The sequence below is a fragment of the Lithobates pipiens genome, unplaced genomic scaffold, assembly GCF_037356315.1.
Source record: "Lithobates pipiens isolate NorthernLeopardFrog02 unplaced genomic scaffold, aLitPip1_a1.2 Scaffold_8, whole genome shotgun sequence".
Taxonomy (NCBI): Eukaryota; Metazoa; Chordata; class Amphibia; order Anura; family Ranidae; genus Lithobates; species Lithobates pipiens.
Window position 1 is genome coordinate 96,541,749 of NW_027507903.1, and position 21,835 is coordinate 96,563,583.

The 21,835-nt window shown below is 39.0% G+C and overlaps 1 protein-coding gene across 1 annotated transcript in view; it reads left to right on the forward strand.

Moving 5' to 3' along the window:
- KLF13 (KLF transcription factor 13) overlaps nucleotides 1-21,573 on the forward strand; it is a 113,134-nt gene extending 91,561 nt beyond the window's left edge. The window contains exon 2 of the mRNA XM_077472756.1: nucleotides 7,911-21,573. Within this exon, the coding sequence (XP_077328882.1) occupies nucleotides 7,911-8,203 (293 nt within the window). The 3' untranslated portion in view covers nucleotides 8,204-21,573. The remainder of the gene's footprint in view (nucleotides 1-7,910) is intronic.
- The last annotated feature ends 262 nt before the right edge of the window (nucleotides 21,574-21,835 follow it).

Below are 21,835 nucleotides of genomic sequence, written 5' to 3' on the forward strand. Positions count from 1 at the left end.
TTTTGAATATCACAGACCAACAGGTGAATAGCTATAGCCATGCCATAATCATCCAAAAAAGCTACTTATGTTCCCTGGAGCTATGGCAAGAAGTAATGGAAGTTCTGACCCCTTATGTCTGCCATACAGCCTCCAGAATCAGCCTCAGCAAATGAAGGTCTAGGTCTGCGATCGGCTTAGTGTTTCTGCCATTTGCTCATCCAAGAATAAAATTGCTCTTTGCAGTTATGACATCATTATATCACCTGGCTGATGAAGTCTCCAGTAATACAGAAACATTTGATGACCTCATTATGGATACTGCAGCTGATTAGAGAAACAGCTGAAAGCTCTAGTCATCAGTAGCGCTCATTATTTTTTAATTAATCACATTGCCAAAATTTTATTGCTAGCAGCCGTCCTTTAGTTCTGTGAAAGCCTTCCGTGTGTTTTCTTATTGTTGAAGCTGCTGCAGGCTTTGTCCCTAGGACATACTGTAAGCTGTATTCTGAATCTAGCATAATGTGCCATTTGTATGCATTGTACTTGGTGGAGGGAGGACAATCAGTCTGGGGTGCACAATATGGTGAGTGAGTCTTGTTCATAGACACAGTGGAATAGAAAACAGAAATTGGATTTGTGATTTATTTCATGTAATTGTATCCGGTGTGTAAATTTTCCTCCTAACCATACTCACGTGTCCATTACCATTTTTATATTTATGAGACTTGATGCCTCTAAGTAATGTAAGTGTCTCTTTGTGCCAATTGCTATTTTTTAACAGATTCCATTTTTTTTTTTTTTTTTTTTTTTTTTTTTTTATTAAAAATCTCAGTATACACAATATTCATTGAGCTGATAATCACTGCATTATGTCTGTATATGGCAATACTCTTATCCCTTCAGATATAAAGTATTATGTGTGAGAAGATCCTCTTATCTGGCACGACCACAGGCATGCAAATCCTTTGTATGACACTTGTCCAGCCATGTTAGACTCAAATGATAGAGAAAGATAAACTGAGTAGAATAATACCCCAGGGGGTCACATATGGTCTACTGAGAGCCACACCTGCTTGAGCATAAAACCCCCTTCCCCCAGTGCTCTCCTATGAAAATTAGATGTTAAATCTGACAAATCCTCCTCTGGCCTGGCCTCAGTCAGGCACTTCACCAGCACAGCGTTTCAGCAGTGCTATGAATATGCGAGGTGTTAGAGCCCCTTAACGGAAAGGTCTTGCCTTTTTGTTAGCAGGTAACAGCCCTGTAATTATAGACCCTTGAGTTTAGCTTTTAAATAGATAGGCGGTGGAGTGAAGGCAGGAGAGGTTGGCCCATGGAGTGAGCAGATGGGTTCCAGTGAATGGGTTACAGGAACCCTAGTTAGAAATGGGTTCCATTTGATAGCTAGATATTCCAGGGAAAAACGGGTTAGGAGGGACCTCTTGGAAGAGACTTTAGTGAGCACTGGAATACCCTAAGAAAGGAAAGATGTTTGTTTTTTGGAAAAGCATTGTTAAACCGCTATGATGGCGGTCAGTGGCGGGATATTCATGTGGTCAGTCCTCCACACTGTAACGTAGAGGGACACTATGATATAAAGGGGATTGCACTGTACAAGGGCAATGTTTACAGTATAATGATGATATAATTACAGTGCAGTGCCCTATATATCAGTGCTCCTTTACATTATAGTGCCCCTAGTAATCAAGGTGCCCCTTGCAGTCACCCCCTTCCTTTTTTCTCTAATCACAGTGCCCTCTTTTACATTTATGCTTCCCATAAACAGTCCTACCTTTGGCAGGGCAGAGGCAGGATTTAGCCCGTGTGTCTTCTCCAGGGTCGCTGCCGATCTGGATCATACCAATAAGTGGGCGATTACCCACTTGTTGTTATGAAAAGACTCCTGATCTCTGTGTAGCTCTCCAGCTCCTCTCACTCCATTGCTCTGCTGTTAGAATGACATCATTGGTGGGGTGGGATAGCAGGGAGAGGAAACGCAGGCATGGCCGCTTAGCGGGTGGTGAGCAGTGACCGTGGTCTGTGTTAGCCCTCTCCAGACTGTGGCCGCTACTTACCTCCCGCTGTGCCGGCTTGGTGAACAGGACATGGACCAGTACTGGTCTGTGGCCCGTGGGTTGGAGACCCCTGCATTATCTAGATCTTGTGACCTAGTGGCGCCTGGTGTGCCCTTTGGCCAGCCCAGGCCCAGCGACAGCCAGAAAACAAACATTTTCAGAAAGTGGTCAGCAAGGCTAACCTCCTTATTTCTTTCAATACAGATTTATGGGTATATACGAAGATGCTTATAGATGTCTCTGTGCTTTTTCTTTTATTAGAGAAGAATAGACTTGTCAAATGTGCAGAGAGTACACAATCAATATTCCACAATTAGAGCAAGGTACAGTACAGTGTGCGGTGCAGTGTAGAGCAGCAAACGCAGAAAGTGTGATCCAAAGACACACCTACTGCAAAAACAAGGAACCATGCTCAAGTCAACAGCAAAAGTCCAGACCTATCTGGCCTAAAAGGTTTGCAGAAAAGGCCAAGGTCATACCGAGCTGTAGCTTCATGGGCCCACATGAAAAGCAACATGACCCTCATGACCCCCATGATGGCTTTGCACTTTTAAGTGGAGTCAGTTACAGTTACATTTAGTGAAGTGGGGAAATAGAGAAATACAGCTCCGATAAACTGAAACCACATCCTTCTCTAGGCAGCGGCAGTGTCTGACGCTACACAAAATCAAACGGGTAGTATGAATTTAGAACAGCTGGCGTATACCTGCCATGCCACAAACTCTGCTTTCCTGGCATTTCACCCTGTTTACATGTATAACTAAAAAGAACCGGATAGCTGTTACCCAAGACTGTGTCAAGTGTTTGCTTAGGTTTTATAATTAAGGGCTTAATCAACGTCATAAAGTACAAAATGTGCAGTCAGCAAATCACAATGTTTGCTAAAGGTGTAGTCACTTAAAACTTTTGAAGTGTTCCAAAAATATGTCTGAAATAACAAAATGTATTATTTTAAATGAGGAAATTCTACATTTTATAAATAATGTCAGGTAGGAAAATATGTTCTGAGAGTTTAAAGTGGAATTTCAGCCAAAGAGCACAGAGAGGTAAAACTTCGGTCAGATTTTTATTACTGTCCATCTTGCACACTGGACGTTTTTATAGCAGCTGTTTTTAGCTTAAGATGTTTTTTTTCTATTGTCAATAAAATCCCCATCATGTTATCCTATGTGTCCATGCACACATAGGCTGTTATCAGCAGTTTTTGGCCGGGGCGTTTTTTTTTTTTTGGCTTTAACCACTTAAGGACCGAGCTTCTTTCTGAGATTTGGTGTTTGCAAGTTTAAAACAGGTTTTTGGTTTTTTTTTGCTAGAAAATTACTTAGAACCCCCAAACATTATATATATTTTTTTCCAACACCCTAAAGAATAAAATGGAGGTTGTTGCAATACTTTGTCACACCGTATTTGCGCAGAGATCTTACAAGCACACTTTTTTGGGGGGAAAAATACACTTTTTTTGAGTTAAAAAATAAGAAAACATAGGCGATGTTTAAAAAAATTCTATAGTCCAAAAAAAAATTCTATAGTTTAGACTTACAGAGGAGGTCTAGGGCTAGAACTATTGCTCTCGCTCTATTGATCACGGCGATACCTCACATGTGTGGTTTGAACACCGTTTTCATATGCAGACGCTGCACACGTATGCATTCGCTTCTGCAAGTGAGCTTGTTTAAAACATTTTTCATTTTTTTCTTATTTATTTTACATTTTATTTTATTTTTTACACTGTTCTTTTACAAAAAAAATTGTGTCAATTTTATTCCTATTACAAGGAATGTAAACATCCCTTGTAATAAAAAAAAGCATGACAGGACCTCTTAAATATGAAATCTGAGGTCAAAAAGACCTCAGATCTCATATTTACACAAAAATGCAATAATAATAAAAATAGTTTTTTAATGTACCGTATATACTCGAGTATAGGCCGACCCGAATATAAGCCGAGGCCCCCAATTTACCCCCAAAAAACTGGAAAAAATTATTGACTCGTGTATAAGCCGAGGGTGAGACATGCCTGTCCATCCCTGTGTGTCCGTCCATCCCTGTGGGTCCATCCATCCCTGTGTGTGTCCATGCATCCGTGTGTGTGTGTGTGTGTGTGTGTGTGTGTGTGTGTCCATGCATCCGTGTGTGTGTGTGTGTGTGTCCATGCATCCGTGTGTGTGTGTGTGTCCATGCATCCGTGTGTGTGTGTGTGTGTGTCCATGCATCCCTGTGTGTGTGTGTGTGTGTGTGTGTGTGTGTGTGTGTCCATGCATCCGTGTGTGTGTGTGTCCATCCATCCCTGTGTGTGTGTGTGTGTGTGTGTGTGTGCATGCATCTGTGTGTGTGTGTGTGTGTGTGTGTGTCCGTGCAGCCTACCTGTGTCCAGCCTGCCTGTGTCCGTCCAGCCTGCGTCCGTCCAGCCTGCGTCCCGTCCAGCCTGCGTCCCGTCCAGCCTGCGTCCCGTCCCGGCCCGTCCCGTCCCGAGCCGAGTCTCCGTCCTTCAGCTCTTCGTCGGCGGCCATTCTAGGATTCAAAAGCCGCGCCTCCGTCGGTGATAGGCGGAACACTCAATTTCCCACTGACTGCTGGGAAATTGAGTGTTCCGCCTATCGGATGTCCGTGATAGGCGGAACACTCAATTTCCCAGCAGTCAGTGGTCCGCCTATCATGGACGTCCGCTCATCCTCATACTACGGACGAGGATGAGAGGATGTCCATGATAGGCGGAACACAGACTGCTGGGAAATTCAGTGTTCCGCCTATCACCGACGGAGGCGCGGCCTTTGAATCCTAGAATGGCCGCTGTCTGTCTGCTCGACACGCTGATCGGGCAGACAGACAGCGATGACTCGAGTATAAGCCGAGGGGGGCACTTTCAGCCTCAAAAAAGAGGCTGAAAATCTCGGCTTATACTCGAGTATATACGGTAATTTGAAGAAAAAAAATAAAAAACGTCCCTTTAAGAGCTCTGCAGTGCTATGGAGATGGGTGAGGGCCATCTTCCCCTCACTCGTCTCTATGCCAAACCAGGGACAGGACCCAATCGCCTCCGCCGCTGCTGACGGCTCTGGTAAGCGGCGGGAGGGGGGGCCCCTCTCCCGCCACCGATAAAAGTGATCTTGTGGCTAATCCGCCGCAGAGACCACTTTTACCTTAAAGCGGACCATGCACTGAAGAAGAGTATACCGGGGTTATGGCAGCTAGCCATAAAAAACAAAACCAGTGGGTTCAGAGAGGAGTTTTTCAGCTATTCTCACCTGTAAAAACGCTCTAACATCAAAAAACGCTGATAAACGTGGCTCACCAGTGTTTTTTTTAAATGTTTTTCATCCATTGAAAAAAACGCTATTGGAAATTTTTTTTGAAAAACTCACAGCAAAGCTATTACCCTTTTTTATAGCGTTTTTTCCAGTCCAGTGTGCATGAGGCTTATAAGTGAGTTTTTCATCATTTTTGCAATAGTGTTTTTTAGCGTTTTTCCATGTTAGTGTTTTTTTGCATTCAGATTAGGGAATCAGGAAGAGAAGCATTGTGGCTTCACTTCCCGGTTCCCTAATCTGAATGTACGAGTCGCGCAGCGCAATCGATAATGGTCCGCGCTGTCTCTGGGACCCATGTGTGTCCCAGCAGACAGCGCGGCGGGACAGGAAAAGGCATAGACTCCCGTGGGAGTCTATGCCCGGAAGTGGGTGCAAATACCTGTCATAGACAGGTATCTGCACCCCCCTGAAAGGTGCCAACTGTGACACCGGAGGGGGGGAGGGTTCCGATGAGCGGAAGTGCCACTTTAAGGTGGAACCCCGCTTTAACTTGCAGTATCCACATTAAGCATAACTCATGAATTGTTAGCAATATTTCAGAAGTTATCAATGCAATGCCAATATAAGTCTTTAAATACCTTCCTGAAAGCAAAGGGCTGAATACGTTTTGTCTTAGATACCTTAAACATCTATGATTTGTTAAATGTTCATCTGTAGCACATAACCTTGTTCTTATTTAAAGCCAATCTTGAAGTGATTTGTTTATAGAGGTTCCAAAGTTGCTGTATTCCTTTAAGCCAGCCATAGACCGTTTGAATCTCGACCGGCTCAGCATGAACCGGCTGAGATTCAAACAATGTAGGGGCAGGCTGAATGTACCCAAGTTGATCGATCAATTTAGGTACAACCAGGCTGCCGTATTTTACATGCAATTCTTGCTAGAGGCTGTTAGAACACAATGACTCTTCGGGAGGGATTCCCCTGTCAACACTGTCTATGTGGATGGGGTAATCGAGTAAATTTATTTCCTGCAACCCATCCTGCAGGAAAGAAATACACTGTGTCTATAGCCAGCTTTAGTCCTATTTATTGGGCCACCCCACCCTCCTCGGACCAGGTATTATGGAATGGTTCATCAGGTTATGTCCTGATGGCGTCTTAGCATAACATAGGTAATCAGGTTGGGTTACAGCTGTCTGTCCATACTGTGTCAGTGGCCAGTAGGCCTAAGGGGACCTGCAATGTGAAAGTGAAAAAATAAATAATTTGTGGATTGGAGTAACATGAGCTCAGAAATATGCTATCTTTCTGTACATTGTAGGTGAGGTCATATTACTCCAACTTGAGGCAAGCTATAGTCTAGCATGCGATTTGTATGTTTGGGAGGATAATATGGCTGCTGCCCCTAGCAGTCCTGTCCACCTAAACCCAGGCCTGCGTGTTCTGGTAGCATATCCAGGCTTGAAAATAAAAACTTTGGGTACTTTCACACTACACGGGTTACCCGTGCTTTGCCATAGACTTCAATTAGATTGGACGATTTTGGTGCCTTTTCTGATAGCACACCAAAAGTCCTGCATACTGCATCTTTGGTGCGCTTTCAGAAACGCACCTAAAACACCTGTTCTAATAGAAGTCTAAGGGTAGCATGGGTAGCCCACATGCAAATCGCAGGTAGCCTGCCTTGCACCCACGCTGCGGGCACACTGCAGTGGGGCAGTGTGAAGGGGGCCTTATTCAGTGTACAAGTATGGAATGTGTATCTCAATATTCAAAAGCTCAAAAAGAAAAATGTTCTCTCTTTTCAGTAAAAATACCATCCTAAACTAAAATGGCCAAAGTTTGCATTTGGCTAAACTTAAAGCATACCTTCACTATTTTTTCCAACTTTCCATGTATTAAATCTTCTGCCCTTGTTGTTTTAACTTTGGTTAGGTTAGTAGAAACATTTTTTTCTGCCAGTAAATACCTTATACAGCCCACTTCCTATTTCTTGTCTGGTAAAAAGCCTAGGCTTATGACATCATGCACAGCTCTCTCACTCTCATGAGAGTTTGCCAGGAAGGAGGGGGGGGGGGGGTGAGTCATAAGAGGGCCAATGAGAGTTGCAGGGCTGGAGGCGTGTCTGTGTAAATCCAGGAAGTGAACAGGCGGCAGCTTCAGCTGCCCACAGTTGAAATGCTTGCAGCCAGACTTAGTGGAGAGAGATGTCTGATATCTGCAGAATATTTGGCAAGTACAGAATCACAGTACATATAAAATAATATGCAAAGTGGTTGGAGGGAAGCTTCAGAATTGCAAAGATGTTTTTATTACAAATTTATATGAGCAGACTGCAGTTCCTCTTTAAGAACACTGGTAAAGATTTTGGGAAAACAAGTGTTTTTTTTTTTTTTGTTTTTTTTTATGTTCAGGGTAGCTTGCGTTATTTGAATTACAGAAAAAATGTAGGCTTTTAAAATACGTTCTATTAGATTGCACACCTTTATTGCCCTGTATACTACTGTCATTGTACTTAATGTATGTCTTTCCAAACCCACCTGTCTTACCCAAAAACATGTACATTTGCCTTCACTAACCTTTTTTCTTTTTCTGTTATTCACAGGTGAGAAGCCTTTCGAATGCAGTTGGGAAGAATGCAACAAGAAGTTTGCTAGGTCAGACGAGCTTGCTAGACACTACCGCACTCATACCGGAGAGAAGAAATTCTGCTGTCCAATTTGTGAAAAGCGCTTTATGCGCAGTGACCACCTGACCAAGCATGCCCGCCGCCATGCCAATTTCCAGCCCAGCATGCTTAAAGGGCGAGGGGGTGCCAGCTCTAGAAACGGATCTGTCAGCGACTACAGCCGCTCCGACGCATCTAGTCCTGCTATTAGCCCAGCAAGCTCCCCTTAAGTCTACTTGCACTGGACATTAGCACTTTTCCTCTGCTAATGTGGAATACTTTGGGAAATGAACTTTTTCTTACCTGCATTTAACGTTTTTTTATTTTATGTTTTTGATTTGTAAGTGGTTTAAGACGACTTATTTTAAACTAACAGAACAAATACCAGTTACCAATATAAGGAACACGTCCTTTCTACTTTTTCCTGGCTGCCTTTCGCTTGGATTTCCAGAATTCTCTTAACAAATCTATTTTGGATTTCCAAAATTTTACAGGTGATTCTATCTTGGATCTTCAGAATTCAGTACTTCCTCCGTTTTCTACCTCCAGATTTCATGAAATCTTCTGCTTTTGTATAGAAAATACATATATCTCTATAAAACCATAACCCCCCTACACTAAATGTCACAGAACTATACAAGTCTGTCCTGGATCAGACCTCCTTAAATTCATCTCTTGTGTATTTGGGAAAATCTCCTAAACCCGTCTCTTGCAGTCATATTCCTCAATTGCTATACATCATGTTTGTCTCCAGTTCATCAAAAGATAAAATATACTTCCAAAAGGACAACAAGCAAATAAACTACTTTCTTCACCTCAGGACACAAAAAAAAAAAACTTGCACAACAAAAGCATTTATCTACAGCTTACAGTTCAACAATGTTGAATCTCACCTCCTCTTCAATACTCCCCTCTCTCAGGGATTGGTTTTTAGGTTATAAGAGTACAATGAAGTCAAATTCTTACTGCAGCCTTATCCTTTGTGAGGTTCTACTCTCAATTTTTCTTTTATTTTTTTTCTTTGCACTCAAAATTTGCTTTGGTAATGGGCACAATGCGAAGTCTTGGAACGTGGTGCCCGTATAGTGCTGTGGTAATTCTGGTTTTGTTGCGGTCGTTTTTTTAAAATTCTTTTTTAATGATTTCAATGTATATATTATTCCTAGCCATGTCAAATATGTACACACGTGCGCAAAACAAACACATGCACGCACACAAACACACACACACGCGCACACACATACATATAAGCTTGTGTGAATGGTGTTGTTCAGCTTTGTGGCTATTTTAAGTATCAGTATAAGTTTAGTATTTTCTTTGATTATACTTGCGCGTAATGCTCAAGGGCTGTACTGTAAACTCTACAATGAGCATTCTATTCATTTCAATTTAGGATGGATTCAGTGCACTTTCTTTCTTTGTATCAGGTCATGAAATTAAAGAGCCTCTTACCGAGTCACTGTTGATAAGTGCCTGAGAAAGCAGCACTACCTGCGGTCAAGCCACTATGGTTGCCATTGATCAGAAAGTTAACAGGCTGTCACAAAATTTAAACCAAATTACTATACCTGTTTGCTGACACTACTGAACGGCGTGTATGATTATAATTGAATTCTAGGCAGCTATGTCTACATGCTATCATGTGTGAATATCACTATTTAACGTACCTTAGAAATGGCTTCTGTAAAAATGCTTAAAGCTGAACTCTTAGCATACAACTAAGTACACAGATAAAATACAAATATGTATCTGTTTTACATGTCAAAGGATTTATTGTCCATCCAGCACTGAGATATTTCCCATCCCTACCACACAGCATAGCTGGGCCACTTTCTCTATTACAGTTATATTCTGTAGAATGGATACAATGGTGTCCTCTCTCCATCCCCACCCTGCTGACAGGCTGTAAAAGAGTAGTAGCAGACTGATTAGGTTATCTCTTTACTCACTTATGCCTGTTTTTTGTTTTTTTTGATCAATCCAGCGGGTTGAACAAAAAAAAACTGACCGCTCTGGTTGGAGCCGCTACTGACGATCCAACGTTAGTATAGCAATCTCCCCCGCTGAGCTGTTGTGTTCTGACAGCGGGAAGCCTCCTGCCAGAACACTCCCATTTAGCCGCCTCCACTGTTGGCTGAGAGCGCTGATTGGGAGCCAGTCAGCTGTTGGTTTTCCACCATGCTCGTCCGACAAAAGATGGCTAAACGGACAGCTTCTGTCGGACTGAGTGCTTCACACAGGCCAAATGTTGGTCATTTTTTATTGAACCGGCCATTATCACCGGACACTCGGCCTGTGTGTATGGGGCTTAACGCAGTTTTTTTTTGTCAGATTATATGCGGCTAGCCTAATTATTATCCAGTCCTGCCCTTCCAATTCCCAGTCTTCTGTACTGGGGATTGTAAGTGGCTGATACCAAGTCAATTACAAGGATTTTACACTAGTTGGAGTTAAACAAATACATGTAATAAACTTTATTGACTACCTAGCTGCATTTATTTGTGTATTTTATATTTGCCTGGAGTTCAGCCTTAACTTATGCAAATTTAACCAAAGCTTCACTCAAACATATTGGCTTAGCCTGGTGTGAAAGGTGAACAGGGTGCTTCTTGTGTCATTTTATATATTTATAGACCCATTTGTGTAAACCTCCACCATCAACCTTCCCCTATTGCTGTTAAATTGCCAGAGTTATCAGTTAAGCTCTTTCTGATACACCATCAGGCACAGCAGTAGAACGGGTAGAAGGTCAATGGGGAAAGGTCACAATGGCAGATTTTCACAGTAGACATAAGTATTTATAACTTCATTGATTCAAATAATTGTTAGACTTGAAAATCGCTGAAAATGTGTCAAAGTACTGACAACCTTTAAACCACTGAAAATGGCAATTTCCATTGTAGCTCACCTATTCAAGGGTTTGATAATTAAACATTTGCTCTGTGAGCCTGTGTAATTCATAGGTTCTAATTTTAATTGCACCATTTTGTTAAACATATCCTTTATTATTTGACCGAAATCCCATTAGTACATTTGTCTTTGTCACATAGTGCTGCTTGCTCACCAATTTATTCAGATGTGTCTAGGAAGGTGGTACTTCTTCACTATATGGTATGTTTGCATACTGATGCAGCCAGACTAACTTGCCATGGTAAGTGGTGCATTGTGGGGCATGGCCTGCATTCAGTATTTTGCGTTCATGAAGAGGAGCAGAAGTCTAACTACATCTGTATCAAATGTTTTTATGCATAAAACTATCAGCTTCACTACTAATAGGGTATTGCACTTTGGGTTTTTGAGCGTGTTTGTGTATTTCTATATAATATCTATAAATATATAAATCTATACATATAAGAAACAGTAAACTGCAATACGGTTTTGTAGCAGGATCTATAAAGCCACAATTTTCATTTTTCTGGTTTTCATTAAAGTACAGCTTTGTACCACTCTGTAGTGTTACATCAGGATCTTACATTAGGGTAGGTTTGGAAGATTATAGAAACATTTTAAGAACTATACCTAATGTGAAGTGCTCTTAAGGGATTCTAACTACTTTCTGTGTTGGAAATGTACAGTATGTGTGTATCATGTGTTACAGGGTACAAAGCACATACAGTCTTGTTTAATGTATCAGTGCACAAGGCAGAGATGATTTGCAAAGTACAATAACCTATGATGTCAGACATTATTCATGTCAATTGTGGCTCTGATTAGTTGCTGTAGGTTATTGCATTTTCCCATCATCGTTAAATAAACGCTCTGTGGTGTCAACTACAAAGGGCACTGTGCAATACACAACTTTATTCTCCAAGTAAAAGGTTCATGTTGAAGTATAATGCTTTAAAATAATCGACTGCATATGAACTAGTTGTAACTTAGATGTAAATGCATGTTGCAGACAGAGGGAAAGTTGAACAACACAACATCGGACCCACCCAGAAGCACATGGGGGCTTCATAAAATATAGCTGCGTTTTTCTTATATAAAACTTAAAGTGTGTCTGTGCCAAGTCTAGGTATTTACATATTCTAAATAAGCATCAAAAGCACGTTAAAACAAGACCTCATTTATCTCTGTATCTATAGGCATTATAGTGAAATGAATCATTAAAGTTCAGAGACATACCACAGCTTATCTCCATTTATGTTCCATGGCAGTCTACCAGCCCTCTAAGGGAAACACACAGCAGATATTTGTAAGCTACTAGAAACCAACTAAAACCTGACTTTAGAGCCTTTATTGTCCTTCATCGTTGAAGAATCTGTGAGGATGAATTGCAGGCAGTCCCCGGGTTAGAAACAAGATTCTGTAGGTTGGTTCTTAAGTTGAATTTGTATGCAAGTTTGAACAGGTACATTTTTTTAAGTGGAACTCCAGCCAAAAAAAATTTTTTTTATATTTTTTGGATAGCATAGGGAAGGAATAACAAGCCTGTAATGTTGTTCCTGGGGCAATTGGATTTTGAAAATTTTGGGTTGTCATGGAAATAAAGTTTGGTGATAAACCTTGAGTGGAGACTCCTTTTCCCCATGATAACTCCTTACGGGAGTAAATTTCCCTTGCTAGGGGTAGATTTCCTCTCACTTCCTGTTTCTCCCTCTGTTCTTAATTTCAAGTTGTTCATAACTCGAATGTTCTTAACTCGGAGACTGCCTGTAATTCACAGAACGTGCAGCTGGGGAGATGAGTGATGGATTGTTTAATGCTTTTTATTGCTTGTTACAAATATGCAAACACTATAATGTCCATAAGCTAGGCACAGGTGCACTTTACGTTAATTTGACTAGATCTTCTGATTTTGATATAGATGCAATATTTGTGGAATATTAAAAGTTCAATGATATCCCATTTTTAGAGTTGCTCTACAAAATTGCCCCTACAAATAGGATTTTCACTTAAAAGAGAACTTCAGTCTTGCTACAAATTACTAGCACATATACACATTTCAGATTCAAGCACTTGGTATTCATGTTTATTATGAACTGTGGAACTTGGGTACTGAAGGCTATAAATCTTTTTACAGCAACTGCAGCTTTGAAATGAAAACATTTATTGAGCGCTATCGTACGCTATTGTATTGACTTGCAATGTATGTATTGTCAAATCTTTATCCACAGCACACATTAGTAAAGTAGTCTTGTAGATAGGATTCCATTTTTGCTACAGGCCAAAGAATCCTGGAGAAGCTTTCTATTCCAAACAGTGGATCCACACACAGTTAGATAGACACAGGTACAGTTACATAGGGCAGCGTTCATTAGAGAATATTTTCAGTAGTACTTTGTTTGAAGTTCTCTTTTAAATGATATTTTTAAAGATGATGAATTTTGAAGATAGCTCTTGTCTGCCAACACAGCTTTCAAGTATTCTGTTTGTCTCTCTCTCTCTCTCTCTAAGTGTCACGCCACCCCCAGTACATTGCAGAAGTAAGGAAAAGGGAATGACTGACCAAATTTGACTTAAAGTGGTTGTAAACCCTCAAAAAACAAAAAAAACAACAACCTGGAAGACAAAGGCATAATAAGCTAGTATGCATCACATACTATCTCATCATGAAATACTTACCTTAGATCGAAGCTGTTGCAGCAGTCCCCATACACCGCTGTGACCTGGCGACATGTCTCCCAGAGTTATTTCCGGGTTCACGGGCTCCAGGGTTGTGACTGGCCGGACCCGCGTTGACTTCATGCATGCAGGAGCCGCTGGTAACAATACAGCTACTGAAGAAACTGTATAAGCGAGCTGTTTGTTCAGGTCGCTTGTGCCAATGACGTCGGCACATGTGGATACAGTAAATATCTCCTAAACGGTGCAAGTTTAGGAGATTTTCACGTTGCCTACAGGTAAGCCTCATTATGGGCTTACCTGTAGGTAAAAGTGGTAGTATAGGGTTTACAACCGCTTTAATTTGATCAGTAAAAACCGTGGTGTTTGGGGTTATAGTGAATATTAGGGTCACTAGTTCTACAGTAGCAAAATAATTGTGTAAAGTGATCAGTAAATATATTTATGAACCAATTCAATCTAAGTTTCAACCGCTGCCAATGACACAAGATTTTACTGTGCAGTGATATTTAGTAATTTTGGCCTAAAACAACTCAGCTGTCCTGTTTATAGGGCCTATTCGATTTCCATCACTGCACGATAAGAACAGGAAAACAGATGTAAGTACCACAAGAACCATTTGAACGGTTTAAGTGTTTACCTTCCAGCATATGAAGGGCCATGCTTTGGGGGTGATTCTTGATTACCTTAATATGTGCCCCAGAAGCAATCTTTTTCCTTCATTCTCCAATTTAGGGCAGTATACTAGATTACCTGTACAAGTTACATAAGCTGTTGTAATAAAGATTGTGCAATGCTAGGGCTGTTAATGGGTATGTATCACAGACACCAAGATTTGTGTAGTTAGCTAGACTAACTGCAAATGGTCGTATGGTTGGCATTTCTTGATCAGCAGGAGATGTTGTAAGGACCCAATCTGCCTGTTGGGTGCACCATTGCACAGTATGTTGTCGGAAGACCGTAGAGCAAAGAAACTATCTATATCTTTATTGTTTTGTTATGACTGTTCTTCAGAGTGGACAATATATTATTTTTATCTGGTAATAATAATAAAAGAAAACAATTAGAGCATTTTCAGAGAGATATTTTACATAGTAACAGTAAATATCGAACACTCGGGCATTGATACATTGCATTCCATAGAGTTTCTTTTTTGGGCATTTTGGTTCCATTTTTATTTATCTAGACATTTTGGTGCAATTTCACTTTTAAGTTTCTCTTTATGTTATGCAGATTTTGTTTTATTATTATAAAATTTGTTGCTGGTTTTTTATGCTATTGAATATGTTTTAAATTAATTTTGTTTCCTTTTTTATTCTTATTTTTCAGCAGTATTCTCCTGCTTAAGGTTTCAGTTTGTTTTGTCTCTTTAAAAAAAAAAAAAAAAAAAAAGGGAACTTGGTGTATTAGTGAAAAGCAATGAACCATGTTAGTCACTAATAAGTGTAACTAACTATAACATTCCAGCAGACAGGGAATATTGAATGCATAAATATATGTATGCATTTTGTGTATTTTTAAGTAGATTATTTTTTTTTTTTTACGAACATTTTGGATTAGTTACGCATTGATGCAGCATGTGTAGCATTTTATGAGTTTTATTGGTTAATTTTTTAACTAATTCTTTGGGGGTTGTTTTACAATATTGTATATATTAAAATTCATTCCTTTCTTTTTACTGAAGCTGCCAGTAGCTGTTCCACAAGACTTGTATTTTTACATTGTATACAGTTGTAAGGGGAAAAAAAGGTTGTTGCAATAGGCACGGTGATTAGAGCAGTTTATGTGAAATGTATAGAGGATTTTATCAAATATATATCCATTTGTTCATGCAGATGTCAAGAAATAAATAGTTCTATATTATAGGAAAAATATAGGGTACATCTATCCTTTAACAGTAGGATGCCAGCTTAGATATTTAAACATGTCTAGACAGCCACTCCCAAAGCACAGTACATATACTGTATACTGTATGTCACATTTATTAGATGCATTAACTATAATAAACCCTGTCAGATGTTATCTTTGGCATGGCCAATATTGCCCATATCCATTTACTTATCAGATTCCTGACACATTGATTCCAGCACTGCTAAGTAAACCAAGACCTCCTACTGTTCTTATCTGTTAATCCAAAAAATACAGGAATTGATGAACATTTAAAACTCGAGATCTTACTAAAGGGCATTTTAACATGGGCAGATTAGTAAGTAGTATCAACTAGGTCACTGTCCCATTATTCAACAGAAAATACACAGAATAAGTAACCAGATATACAAAGATAGAGACAGAATAAACCTGGTTTAAGCACTTTGAATTACTTACAAAAATGAATAAAAACCTACTATAGCTATTGATTATTTAACTATCATACAGCAACTCAACATATGCAAATTAGCAGGTTGCATCCCATCACAGACTTATTCCCCACATCTCCATATTGTAGAATTAGATAATTTGCTCCCCTCAACTTATAATGCCATGGATATCCTTACCATTGACCACATGAGATCACATTTGAGAGCATCAAGAATTTAAGCATAGACCAATGGATATCCATGAATATCTATTAACCTTAAACTGTTTTTCCTTTAGATCTAGGCTAGCAGGTCAAATTTTGTCTTAAAGCTGGTCTGTTTATTTTAATATGCAATAATATCTGAATTAATTGCATCCCCTCATTTACATAAAGACAGAAAAGATGGAAAGACCAATATTGTGAAAGAAGGAAAAGCTTGAAATTGTTATTGCCTCTTCTAAAAACATTACTTTAATAAGAAACCATAAAATGTTAAACTTGTATGGTTTATAAATTACTTTAATAGTTAATAGACTACTTAAATTAACAATAAGAGTCAAGAAAATGAGGGGTTCTTGCAGCATTGTTGGGGTATCCGTAAATAATGCATCGAAAAGCTAGAAAAAAAAGTGCCCATATTTACCTGTAGTTCAAGTCAAATTCCAGCTATTGTTTTTGTATTACAGGTTAAAAATGTGAGCAAGCATTGTAACTGAAAACAAAGATAATTTTTTATCTCTATATATTCTTAGAGTAATCTGCCATTAATAGTCTAGTCAACATTTGTGGGTATATCTGTGGTTCACAGTAATGTTACAACAGTACGAATATTACCAATTGTTCAAATCTTTACTAAAGTCTAAAAGAACATAAAGATGTGCTTTTAAGACAAAAAAAACCCTTTAATTGATCTTCAGAAATCTTTTGTGCTTTCATGTTGCAAGAAATTCTCAGAACGTGTTTTTGCTCGCATAAATGACAAATCCATAAAAATCACACTTCTTTATGTGATATTTCCATGTCACTTTGTATCTTTAACTCCCTTGGTACTAACTTAACTACAAAACAAACATAAAAGCTAGTCATTATATTTTCTCATTAATCAGATTTCTTCTGTGCGGATCCAGCTCTTCAAACTCTAAATTCGTATTGTGTTGTTGGGTGGATGGTAATGACTGAAGAGAGACAACACAGAAATCGGGGTTGTATAAATAAGGCAACCCATCTATTACTTTGTGCTAAAAATCAAGAAACCAAACTGAGTATCATTTGCAACATTCAAGCAGATATATGTTTTAGCTTTCAAGCTTTAGCAACCACATGCAAGTGTTGAGCTGGCCATAGATAGTGCGATTAACTTGGCCATAGATGGTTGCAGAAACTAAAATCGTTTGATTCCTCCATCCACATTGACTGTGAAGTTCCTCCCGTGAAGCTATTGTGCTCTCCTGGTGGACCCCCCCCCCCTATATATTGATTATATGTGATGTTTATCACATGAAAATCCGACATGCTGGTTGTACCCAAGTTGAGCGATGCATCGACTTGCATACAACCTGCCCATGGATGCCCAGGGTTCCCTGCTGAACTGGCTGAGATTCGAACCATCTATGGCCGGCATTAGGGGTGCTCTGTTATTATTTTTTTTACAATTACCTGTAGTGATTTTCCACCATGCTGGAAAATCTGTTTGACCAATCAGCCTTTCTTTTTTCACCACAGAAATTAATAAACTAAGGTATACTTACTAAAACATTTACATTTGTCTCCTATTTCCCCACCTATGTGAATTAGGAAACATTACAATTTCATGTTTCTAGAGAAATAGTACCAGGCTTCTATTTAACAACCACATGGAACAACAAAATTCTACGTTCTTGTTAAATCACTCAGAAAATTCAGAAAACAGCCAGCAAGTAGTAATAGCTAAAGTAAAATCTTCTAGAATCTCACATGGATTTAGTATAGTGGTATTTTTCTGAGGACTGATTCACACTTTAGCATCTTGTTGCAGTGCGTTAACACGCTTTATTGTGCATTGTATTAAGATACCCTATTCATTATGATTGGGGCCTCCAAGGCACCACAAAGGAACAAAAACACATATTGCTCTTTTAGCAATGCAGTGTACCACAATGCAAGGTATGTGCAGTGCATTGTGCATTGTACTCTGCTGTACAGGGTCTTGAGGTACCATTCACAATGAATGGCACCACATATAGAGCATGTGTGTTGTCACAGTGCTCAACTGATAATGGTTTCTGAGGGTTATTTATGAACCAAAGATGCATCGCAAATTTTGTTTCCATAAATTTCATAATATGTATACACACACAAATGATTATTACATCCTATTCATTTATTGTTTCATACCGTGCTGCAAAGTTGGAAAAAAATATTGTGATTGGTTGCTGATTACAATAATCGTTTTTTTTATTTCAGACACTTTCAATAGGGCTGTTTTAGGGATCCTTTTCCATGAAACTGTGCAATTTCATATAGGGCTATAGCTTCCAGAGGCTATGAATTTGTGGAAAGTGTATGCCTAAGTTGTAACCGAAAATGTAATTTGTTTGTAATTATTACAATTATAGTTAGTAGAAGATGTTTAGTTCACTTACCCATTGCCCATAAGGCCCCTTTCACACATGCTGATGATATGTCCGTATTTCATCCATCTGTTTGCGGATGAAATACGGGCATACATTCATCCCTATGGGATAGCGACCCTATGGGATGAACATCCGCAGACACCCGATTTCCTCCGCCTCCGCAACAGTCCGATCCTGCAGACGGAGGAAAATCCTATTTTTCTATCCGTCTGCAGAGCGGATCGGATGAACACGGACACGCGGTCCGTGCTCATCCAATCCCCATAGAGGAGAGCGGAGAGCTGACAGAGCGGTCCCCGCACAGTGTGCGGAGACCGCCCTGTCCGCAGCCGGCTCAGCGGGGACAACGGAGCGATCCCCGCTGAGCGAGCGGATCATCACGGGGCGGATCATTACTGATCCGCCCCGTGTGAAAGAGGCCTTAGCGTAAAAAAAAACTATGTTTTTTTTTTAAATCCCAAATATTTTAGTTGAAGAAATACCCAGATATTTATAGTATCTACAGGTCGTTCGCGAATTGGCGAACAATATAGGGCCTGGATATAAAGATTAGCAGACTGATTGCTTTTCCTTTTGCCACAGCTGCCACTTTTGTTTGACATTTCTTTAAAGATTTTTAATAATAATAATTCAAAAAGAAATATGTTATTAATTTAACAAGCTGAAAAAAAAAACTAGGACGAGCAGAGTTGTTGCCCGTAATGATGAGTCTTTTTCATTCTTTGGGAAAATAAAAGTCTCTATGGGCAACACAGTTGCTTTTGCTCACAATTTTGTTTTCTATATTTTTTTTTATAAAAAGCCATAGTGAACAGATTGTGAAAATCAAGCATAAGGAATTAAATTAATTCAATTGTAATTGTTTTTAACATTTAATTTTGAAAGGATTGTAATTTTCCAAACAAAAATCAGATTCACTGTTAGAAATTCATTTGTTTGAGAACATTTTCAATCCTCTTCCTTCAAATTTTCTCATCAATACAGTTGAAATCGAAAATTGATTTGACCCCACTAATGATTAGTAAATAAAATTAATGTCCCCGACAAAGGTTTTCAAAATAAATTTGTCTAGTTAATGGCTAGTTCTAACTCTCCAGAAAGAATGTCTTATACTGTAATTAACTAGCCCATACATTCCGCCCTTAACAATGCGCCTCTTTAAAATGTTCGTTATTATTGTGCTGCAAAACATAATATCCGTTTGCCTTTGACTACAAAATAAAAACATTTCGATCTACCTAGTTCCACAAGAGGGCCAAAACTTAAGCATCGTCTACATGGCATGGTTTGATGCACTAGAAGAATTATGCTCTCTGGGTACATAATCCCAATAGTTCAAGTAAATGAGGATGTGGCATATATATTTATGGCATTTATATATATTTTTTTTTAGGTGATTCTTTTTTTATTTTGTTGCAACATTAACTGCCTTCTATTAAATAGCAGTAATGTTCACAATCCATTGCCTGAATTTTGAGGGACTATTCGTTTTATAGCCCCTTCTGTATGTAATGCTCAAAAGCTGGTTTTGTCCTCAAACGACCTTGCCACCTGAGAAATAGTCTCAAGAGGGCCCTGTCTGATGTCACAGTAGCTGCTATCTGACTTGTGCTTACCTATCTGTATAATTAGATTGATTACCAATCAATGAATTGGTTGGCCCCTTACAGGAAAGAAAACCAATCAAAAAACTGAGAAGCTCCTTTGAGTTGGGTCTATGTAAGTAAAGGCAGTTGGTGCCTCATTTCATTCCTAACAAAGCTGTTTACCTGGAGAACGTCCTTAGCTGGCTGGAGATACTTCTATTAAAGTATTTTTATTATCAAAGATAATATACCATATTACCTGCTTGATAAACATTGAGTAGTTAACTTAAAGCCTGGTACACACTGAGGTTTATTTTCCATTCAACCCAGCAGGTTAAAAAAAAAAACTGTCAGCTCCGGATGGAGAGCGCTGTTTGGTGGTTGTTCGGCTGCTTTTAGCATGCTCTTTCCAAAAAAGCCGACCTAATGCCCGGCTTCTGTCAGACCGGCTGGCATACACATGGGGCGAATGTCGGACGGTTTTTATTAAACTGGTTGATGTCACCTTCCATTCACCCCATGTGTATGGGGCTTTATTACACTAAAAATTTGAAGAAACAGGACTATGTTTAACTAGGTCATGACAGTACCTTTTATAGTATAAAATTCTACTACTTGGGCCACATTTTGCATATTAAAAAAAAGACCTTTTGTGCCTTGCATGTTAAGTGTGACCAGTTTGGTTTTGGATATACAGTAATTGTTTGCTTTACTAAGTATACAACCGAAGCACAGCATCTTCACAGCTATTCAACAATCTGAATCTGAAATAAGTCATGCATTCTGATGCATACAATGAACAGTTGAAGGAACAAAGAGTGGGTGTTTGCAGTCATAACTATGTTTTGACTGTGAATATGCTTTCTACCTGTTGATATTATATTAATACCCCTAAGTTAACTTCTAAAGGCTTTCCTATCGAGACTGGTTTCTCAGCTGTATGGGCATTAATGCTAACAATTAGTTAAAAATACTCTATTAATAAACACTCTAGGAGAACTGTAGAATAATCACTGTTAACTTAACTGCATTTGGTGGATGAAAGGCATTACTTGATTGGTTGCTGTGGTTGTAGTATAAAAGTTTCATGAAAGTTCATATTAGTGATTGGGCCTTACTACTACCATAAAAAAAGGGTTCAGTGTTTTGCCCAGATAGATAAAACTGTAATGTACGCCATAATTCCTCTCAATGAAAACTCCCCTTTTAGCACTGTGCATCTTGCATGATATGGTTTAAACTTGAATTTTTACATATATCCTTGAATTTCTGCCTTCCAATTAGTTAAGTTTATAATTCTGCCATTTAAAAATGTATTTGTAAAGAAAAAAAGGTTATCCTAAGTTAGGAGTTTTTTGTATAGTAATAACTTACAATGTTTTGCATGTATTATTAAATTTTCATATTTTTTATTAATTTGATATAAAAAAATATACAGGATTTTCACAAATTATACATTTTTGTAAACAATTTTATGTGTGGTTTTCATTCTTAGTTTAACTGTTTATCCATTTAATAAAGCATTCTTTTTTTACCCAGTCAGACTAAACTATCACAAATGGTCTTGTTTTTTTTTTCATCCTTTGACATTTGTTTATCATTTTATTCATTTATTATTATAAAACATGGCACATAAAAGGCTAATTCCTGCCAAACTGTTCTACCAAAGCTGTACAATACAAGCGCTATTCCTGTTATTCCATTTGGACAAGATTTAATTGCGGTAGTCAAGGCTCCACCTCCTTATGAATTTTTCAATAATTTGTCATATTTATATTCTGAAATCTGATTCAGTTTTGG